The sequence below is a fragment of the Theobroma cacao genome, chromosome 7 (genome assembly GCF_053813885.1).
Source record: "Theobroma cacao isolate CCN51 chromosome 7, ASM5381388v1, whole genome shotgun sequence".
NCBI lineage: Eukaryota > Viridiplantae > Streptophyta > Magnoliopsida > Malvales > Malvaceae > Theobroma > Theobroma cacao.
In genome coordinates, this window is record NC_142645.1 from 17,069,272 (window position 1) to 17,078,912 (window position 9,641).

General features: G+C 32.9%; 1 protein-coding gene across 1 annotated transcript; it reads left to right on the forward strand.

Annotated features, from left to right (window-relative positions):
• The first annotated feature begins 3,793 nt into the window (after positions 1-3,793).
• On the forward strand, positions 3,794-6,555 carry LOC18594735 (desmethyl-deoxy-podophyllotoxin synthase-like). The gene is made up of 2 exons (XM_007022363.3): positions 3,794-4,693; positions 5,813-6,555. Exons 1-2 carry the CDS (start codon positions 3,794-3,796, stop codon positions 6,434-6,436), a joined length of 1,524 nt encoding a protein of 507 aa, XP_007022425.3. The 3' UTR covers positions 6,437-6,555.
• The last annotated feature ends 3,086 nt before the right edge of the window (positions 6,556-9,641 follow it).

Below are 9,641 nucleotides of genomic sequence, written 5' to 3' on the forward strand. Positions count from 1 at the left end.
GTTTTATCACTTACCATACACTTATACTTCGAGGTCTGTTCTAACTTTCCTCTATATTACTCTTAATACATCTTATTTCACTTGTTTGTGTTGGTTTATGCCCTTGAGCCAATTGAATTAGTCAAGGAATATATATTGTCATTTAATGCATACTTAATCGCATAACTATATATGATATAGGTTTTCCTTCATGTTAGTGCAATAATAAGGAGTTAAGTACTAATTGAATGAAGCCCATGGAACATAAAGGCCTCGTAAGAGAATTGTAAGATTGTTACAATTATGAGATCACTATGCATTAAAGCCATGTTCCTAAAATTGGTCTTGGTCATTGTATTGTCAAGACAGGATATTAAAAATGTTCAAAGACTAGTACATGTTAAGCCTCCTCACTTAGGAAGTAACCAATCGATCTCATAGATTGAAGTATATGGGATACTCAAGGATAATATGCAAATGCTTGTTAAAGAACAAGTTCACTAAACATGACCCACTATGAGAACTCTATTTAGTATTTCACTCAAGTGTTTATGGAATATGTTCTCATGTGATAGTCGTGCACCTAGTCCTCACACTTGAGACACTAGGTCATCTTCTATGGGGAATTACATTCTTTGATTTAACCTTGACAGGTTTGGAGGTGACCAGATGCCTAAACAGGGTGTTTTTGGGTATGCTACGAAGCATGCGAAGGTGAATGAGTGGTCAATAGAGGATTCATCACCCTAAGTGATATGAGGGGATGTATGTCACTTGTTCTCAATTCTTGATTAACTTGTATAAAGTCTCTAGCCAAAGCATGATGAATTTGAGAAAAGTTAGTTTCGTAAATTCATAAGGTTAGTCATGAATTATGAGAACTAATATTAAACGTTATAAGTAGACACTGAGCCATGCTTTATGACATATCCGAGATATTTGATGAAAGAACTGTATTGCACTGAAAGGCTTATTACTGAAGGGCTTTGTCAAAAAATTGACTCTTTAACATTTGGATGATCATGATGTATTGCTAGATGCCACCTGATTTATAAATATAAATAAATTATCAAATTAATATTTGATCAGGATTTATATTTATTGACAACATGTTAGAAGCATAATGGGTCACACACATTGAGATTAAATAAGGATAATTAATTAAGTTGGACTTAATTGATAAAGACCAAAATAAGGTGAGAAATTAATTAAGTTCATAGAGACTAAATTAAATTAAAATAGAACTTTTGTATTTAGGGTTACAACTTAGTTTGGCTATAAAAATATATTATATTAGTAAACTAAAACTCTTAGCCTTCAGCTACTTCTCAGCTATTTTATAAAATAAGAAAAGGAAATAGTTTTCTTTGTCTGATAAAAATAAAGTTCAGCAAGAGCTTTTGGACTTTTGTTTTAAAAACAAAACTTGCTAGCACAAGTTAAAAAAAAATTCCTACCTTCGAGAAGGTTTTATTTGGTCACTGTGTGGATTACTATTAAAAGCCAAATACTTGGGTGGTCGAAGATTTGACAAATTCTAAAGGTGAAGAAGCAAAGATTTTGGATTTAATTGGCTCTTAATTATGATATCTAGAGTGAGGTATGTAACTCTTAAACTTATGAAAGTTTATAATTAATTTGAATATTACATGAAAAACACAAACATTGATCCTGTAAGATTTCACTGTTTTTATGATTAAATACTAATTTATTTTTTTACTGCATTATATTTGTGATTTATTAATTATTGTCTAATTTAAGCATGAGATCTAACCTCAGCAGTTTGCAATGCTTTCATTGCCTCTTCTAGAAGACCTCTTTAATTAGATCTCTTCCAAAAGAACTCACAAGGGAGACTCAGTTGGAAGAACTCCTAATACTACCATTTTCGAAAAAACACCCAAGGAAGACACTTTCGGAAGAACTCTCAACACTGGCTTTTCCACAAAAAAACCTAACGTTACCTCTTCTAGAAGAATCTCTTTAAATTTTTGATCGAACTCCTAACACTACCTCTTCTGAAAGAACTCTTGATGTTGCCTACTCCTCTTCTCCAAATCCCTTTACAAATTTCATATAAAATTTTGGTAAACCTCATAAAATCCATATACAATCCATACTTTTTGATTGGATAAATGTAAGAAATGTAGTAAAATACAAGTAGCTGATATGCTCCCTTCTATAACAAACAGCTAAATAAAAAAGATCTAATGTGGCGTGACATATATGTGTGTGTATATATATATGTATATATATATATATATATATACAGGGGTGGCCCAATAAGGTTAAAGGCCTAAAGCGACTATTATATATTTTTTAAATGACTAATATAAATCATCAATCAAAATTTTTAATTGAAATAAATTAACTATTACATAAAATAAAGATAATATAATAATATGATATAAACTCTAAATTAAAATAAAAAATCTGTAAATATTATAACAATAGTACTTAATTGTTGAACACTTATTACAAACCGTAAATAAAGCTCACGGTTTTATAAAGATAAAAACATAACAGATCTCTTATTTATTCTTTAAAAGAAAATTGAAGTTAAAAAGAAGAAAGAGCAAATGAGAAAAGAAGAATGCTAAAATAGATATTATACATTGAAAAAAAATAATTGATTTTATATAAAAGAAAAAAATAGTAGTTGAAATTTATTAAATATGTTAATTGAAAATAGGAGAAATAAGGTAAAAAAAAAAGCTGTTGGAGATGATTAAATACATATGACTGTTAGTTGATTGGAAATAAGAGAAATAATTGAGAATTAATAACATTCTAGAAATTAAGAAATGATAAAAAATTAAAATTTATTAACCACATAATTAAAAAAGTGAGAAAATAGATAATTTTATTAATTATTAATTTTTTTATATATTTTTTAATTTTTATATATTTTTAATATTATTAATTATATTATAAAATTATAGAACTTTTCCAAATTTGAGGCCTCTCTAAATTGGGGGCCTAAAGCCCTTGCTTGGGTGGCTTTACCCAAGGGCCGGCCCCGTATATATATATACTTGTTTAGAGGAAAATGATTAAAAGTAACTCAATTTGAAAATAAAAATTTAATTTACTTAATTTCAAAAAGAAAAGAAACTCGGATATGCATGGAAAGAGGAGCAAGACAACATTAGTTTTGGTGAGACACAATTATCATTAGTAAGTCAAAATGATTAGGTATAAAGACAAAAGTAATAAAAATCTAGCTTAGTGTTTGAAAGGTAAAGATAATAAAGTCTGAGAAACAAACTTCGCCACAATTGACGTTGCCGTACCCAACTTGGCATGCATGCACATAGCTTGGTCTTGAACGGAAACCAAAATGTGAATAGTCTTAGAGCAAACTTTTTCCTTTATCACGTGTTTATTTAATCTTCTGCCAAAATGTGAAAAGAAAAGAGAGAGAGTGAACGAGGAATGCACCTAGCTGGGTAGTTTTTCCATGAGTCACAAAATACTTTAAGATCTATACATGTCTGTGCTCAAGGAATACTGTGATTTTGTGTTTTGTGAAATCCTTCTTTTGCTGATTCCCTGCTAATTTTTGTAAGGCAGCCAATCTGATTCTGTACAGGGATCTATTTCTCCCTTCTTTCGGTATAGTAATGCAACCATTACTTTGCTTCTCAAAAAAAATAAAAATTGTTTAAGATTGTTAAAAGAAAGTAGTAAAAAAACTAGTCAAATAAATCAAATACAAAGAAATGACCACTAAAAGCAAACCTATTATATAAATCAAACAAATGAACCCACCCAAAAGTAGCAATTCCTAGGTTTAGGACTCCCCTTTGCTCTCATGGAAAACTATCTCCCCTACTTTCTATTCCTTTTCACCTTTATCTACTTCATATTCATGGCCTTGAGGACATGGATGAAACCCACAGCCAATGGCCCTGTATCAAGGCTACCACCAGGTCCACCAAAACTACCTCTCATAGGAAACTTGCATCTCTTTAAAGACACTGAAGCTCATCTCTGCCTTGCCCAGCTCGCTCAGAAGTATGGCCCCGTCATGCATCTGCAACTTGGGGAAGTACCAACTGTTGTCGTTTCTTCACCGGAAGGTGCTAAAGAAGTGATGAAAACCCACGACTCCATTTTTTCCGAGAGGCCTTATCTCTATGCTGCAGAGTTGATAACTTACAACTTTAAAGACATCGTGTTTTCGCGTGGTCAATACTTGAGACAGACACGTAAGATTTGTGCGTTGGAGCTGTTAAGCACGAAAAGAGTTCAATCATTCAGACCAATCAGGGAAGAAGAGATATCTAATTTAATTAGAACCATCTCATCAAAAGCAGGACAGGCAATTAACCTGAAATACTTGCTGTATTCTTCAGCGCTCAGCATAGTCTCAAGGTCAGCCTTCGGTGGCAAATGCAAATTCCAAGAAGAATTCCTGAAACTTATCCCAGACATTTCAGATTCGCTCAGTGGTCTCAGTGTTGTTGATTTATATCCGTCAATCAAATTGCTCCATCTAATCAATGCAATGAGGCCTAAAAACAAGAGACTGCATAAGAAAGTAGATGAGATTCTTGAGAACATCATTCATGAACATAGAGTTAAAAAATCAACAGCAAGAGTAGTTGAAGATGAAGGAGCTGGTGATCTTGTACAAGTCCTCCTGGATATTCAGGATCATGGAGGCCTTGAAGTTCCCTTATCAACCTCAAGTGTCAAAGCAATTATACTGGTTAGTTTTATTATTGTTTTATATACCATGCTTATCCTCAAGCACAATATACCACCACGAATTATGTCTACGTATTTAAGAGCTAGTAAGCAACTAATCATATGCAGCCAAAGAATTCACTGACAAATTGCTTAGCTTGAATATTAAACTACGGATTTATGCTTACCCTATCTTTTCGTTTTCAAATTTATCATCCTTTGATGCTGTTCGATTTTGAGAGAGCCTATACTATTAAATTTCGTTTTTTTAAAAAAGAAACATTTTGAATGTGAAGTTATTGTTATAATTTTATTGGATGAATTAAATGCAACCCATAAGAATAAAACAAAATCACAATATAACAAATACAAAATAAAATTTAAAAAAACACAAAAGATGCTAAGCAAGAAACTCGAAATCAAATAGGGGTGAATGGGAAATTTACTAAATTTTAAATTTAAAAGATGCTAGAGAATATCATTTAATGTTAACCGTTAGTTTTTTACAAAGAGATAGTTACCCAAATTATTGCTACTAGGGTTAAGCTCATAGCTTTCAGCTAAAGAACTAGTGAGAGATTGCAAATTTTCCCCTACTTTTGTCATTAGTCGCAAACTAAATGAATATAGTATTATGTTTTGATTAAATTTAATTAACAGTATTTATTTATAAGTTTTTCCTATAATTGATTCTATCTTTATCTAATAAATTAAGATTGATAAATCAAAGAATAAAAATTGATTTGGAAATTAAATCAGAACTTTTTCTTGAAAGTAATTCAAGTAAATACTAAAATAGATATAAATATAAAAATTATATACAGTTATTTTAACATATTTACAAAAATTTCACATCTCAAAAACTATCTAAAGAATGAATATTGATAAGTAAAATAAAATATAATGATTCAATTAGACTACAACTCTATCTTAGAATAATGTAAGTAAATCCTAAATCTATGATGAAATTTATTAGAAATAAAATAGCAAAGTAAGAAGGGTAAATTTTTTTGGGTAAAAGTTCACATTTCTCAAGTTTGTTTTTTTTTTTTTGAGTTAGTATTTAACTCAATAATGTATGTATCACATCTCTTTGTCCAAATAAATAAAAAAATATTTAAACTTAAAAATTCCATTGCAGAATATTTTCGGTGCGGGAGGTGACACATCATCTACAGTTGTAGAATGGGCAATGTCGGAAATGTCAAGAAACCCTAGAATAATGAAAAAGGCACAAGCGGAGGTAAGAGGCGTGTTTGCTGGAAAAAGAGATGTGGATGAAGCAGGCCTTCATGATTTGAAATATCTCAATCAAGTTATCAAAGAGACATTAAGATTTCACCCTCCTGCTCCTTTGCTACTTCCAAGAGAATGCCGAGAGAGTTGCGAGGTTAATGGATGGGTCATACAGGCCAAAACCAGGATCATAGTTAATGCATGGGCAATAGGAAGAGATGAAAATTATTGGATGGAAGCTGAGAAGTTTCATCCAGAGAGATTTGATGATAGCTCTTTTAACTATAAGGGAACAGATTTTCATTATATTCCGTTCGGTGCTGGAAGGCGGATATGTCCTGGGATCTCTTTTGCTATTGCCAATGTCGAGCTTACACTTGCTAAATTGCTATACCATTTTGACTGGCAGCTTCCCAATGGAATGAAGCCTGAAGATCTAGATATGACTGGAGTTTTTGCTGCTACATGGCGAAAAAGAGATGATTTGTGTTTAGTTCCCGTTCCTTATGAGTTTGCTTCTTCGGGATAATATATATTTAGCGATTTCAGACAATAAATGTTAATTTCAGACAATAAAGGATGATTGATGTATCTGGTCAGACTCTTGTGGTACATAAATAGTCTGACAAAATATTAGTTATGATCTCCATTTCACATTTATTAATTTTCTCTTATCGTGTGCATAGCACATGAATGTTTTGTACCACAAGTAATATAATATTATAAATAAAAATGGATATTTGAAATAGTTCAATCAATAATTATAAACAACATAACGAGAAAGGGAAAAGCCATCCGAAATAAAAGAAAATGAGAGGTTAGATAAAGTTATATCTCTTAATTATAAGGCCAAGCAACTATTATAAAAAGACTTTAAAAATGAAAAGAAAAATTATGATTTTTAATTAAGGATATGATTTCCATAATAGATAATTACATTAAAAACAATAGTTTGTTAGTTGCATAAAATTAATATATGACACATCAAATTCAATGGTAACTGAGACTTGTATCTATTAAATGCAGTTTGATTTGGTTGGTCAATAATTGAAATGTACATATTGCAACCAAAGAGTTCAAAGCTGTCTAGGTCCAATAGGTAGGCCAAATAGCCCAATCAAACCAATAGACTAAACAACCCAATAGACCAATCAAAAGTCCTAGCTTGCGTCATAAGGGTAGAAATGTCCATACAACCCTGAAAGTATCTAAATTGATTTGAATTCTTGGATTTGTTAATGTATATCTAGGTCTAGATGTGGATTTACTAGATTAAATTACAATATGGATTTAATTTGAATATTATGTCTTCATCTTAAATCTCTTATTTTATCCTTATCTTGTAACCTAATCTTATTTAACAAAAAGGGGCCATCAGCCTATAAATACCCTTTTAGTCTCATTTATAACACATATTAGAAAAATAACAAAGCATTCCATTTCTTTTAATAGCTTTCTCTTTTCTTCCTCTCTTTAGCTTTGGCTTTTGTTAGTTATAAGGTTTACTTAAACTTTATTTTCAAAGTTTAAGGCAGCACAAGGTTGGGCTTAAGTTCTAGCACATGATAGTTGGTATCAAAGCTAAGGTTTAGGGAATAGAGATGGTGTCAACAGAAGAATAGTCTGCACCTGTCCAAGAGGTAAGGGAGACTAGAGGTGCTGCCAAGTGAGGTAAATCTAGGGTCATGATGTCCATTCTTAAAGGTTGAGTAGCTAGAATAAAGGTGGTCATGGGAGAGATAAGGGACAAACTTGAGGAGTTCAAGGCCAACACGAAAGAGTTAGGGTCTAGAGACAATGAGTTTCATGGAGAGTTATAGTAACCCTCAATGAATTAGTCGAGATGTTGAACCACTAGAGGAGTTGGTTGAGTTGTTGTGGTACGAGGTATGGGGGCTTAAGGGGAAGCTCACCACACTAAAGGAAACCACAAGAGGTGGTGTGCCAACTACTCAATTGGGGACTTATTGAAGGTGTCAAAGCCCAAGGAATTCTAAGGTAAAAAAGAAGCCAAGGAGGTGGAGAATTTCTTTTGGAGCTTGGAACATTATTTCAAGGCCATGGGCATCATAGAGGATGTTTTATGGATTAATTCTACAACCATGTATTTGAAGGACATCACCTTGCAATAGTGGAGACGTTAGTGTGATGAGAAACTTGGGGGAGTGACCATTAACACTTAGGTGGAGTTTCGAAAAGAGTTTCGATAGCAATTATAGCTTGAGTACATAGATGATGAGGCTTGTGGCAAACTTAAAAGGCTTACCCAATAAGGTTAGGTAAGAGAATATGTAAAGCAATGCTCTGAATTATGTTACAAGTTAACAATCTTGGTGAAAGGGAAGCACGCTTTACTTTCATGGATGGGCTCAGGCCATGGGCCAAGTTGGAACTCCAAAGACGAGGTGTGCAAAACATCACAGAGGCCATAAGCATGGCAAAATCGATGGTTGAGTTGCACAAGTTCGACAACAAGCCTTCCACTTCCAAATCCACGAAAAAAGGTAAGAATGGGGGTGACCCAAATCGACACTATAAGGAAGGTAATGGCAAGGAAAAGAAGTTATCAAGAGAAGGAGGAGACCAATGTGACAGTCCACATGGGTGAGGGATTGTCCAAAAAGTGCTAAATCAGTGGCCATGGTTCAAGGGGAGGATGAGCAAGACATAAAGTCCATAAAGCTTGGATTCATGTTGTTTAACATAATCGAGGCCAAACAATTCAATCAAAAAATAGATCTCATGGTTGTTGACATAATGGCTATTGGACAAATTATCAAAGCTTTCATTGACATGAGAGCTTTAGACTTATTTATGGTAGAGGATGCTGCCAAGAAACTAGGCTTGAAGCCTAATTGAGTGATTGATTTCATCAAAATGGTGAATTCAAAGGAAATTTCAACCATGGCTCAACAATAATCGATGTACAATTGGTTGCATGGTGAGCTAAACAACCTATTAGGGTAATCCATATGGATGATTATGATTGTGCCATTGGCATTGGATATCTTGATAGGATTAATGCTTTGTTTGTGTGTCATGACTAAAACACTAGGGCCATGACCAACGCATGAATCTAGTAAGCAGAACCAATGAGATTCGAGCAAGCCTCATAAATGGGTAAGTAAATAAACATTAACATTAATTCATAAGGCACAAATGGCACATTTAATAACACAAGTTCAAATATGTCCATAACAAACTACCATAGTCATTCAATTCAACAAAAGTACAACCTTGCATTATTAACAAGAGCCATACATTAGCTATCATTTTGGGTCTAGGCAAGTACATAATAGTTCATAGTTACTATAAACAAAAGGGCAATACAATGACATCAACATAAGCAACCCACACATATGTCATGACCAGTGGAGTGGACTCTTAGATCAAAGTTCCTACTAATTGCCAAAAATGTCTAACTCGATTGTTGTTAACCAATCTTTTACGACATGGAAATTCTTAAAGCTATTTATATGTACATGGGCACAAGACATTAGGGTGAGTTCTCATTAACTTAGTGACTAGGAAATAACCAATATGAGTATACAATCATATCAAGATATGCAAATTTTAAAAACATATACAAAATAGTTCAGTAAACCCATTGGAGCACACATTTGCTCATTTCATAACTTATTAATTTGCTTCCAAGCATCATGAACCAATAATAAGATGGCAACAAGAGAAGGGTCCTCGCGAGATAATGATACATGCCCAGTGCTGAAGTCGTT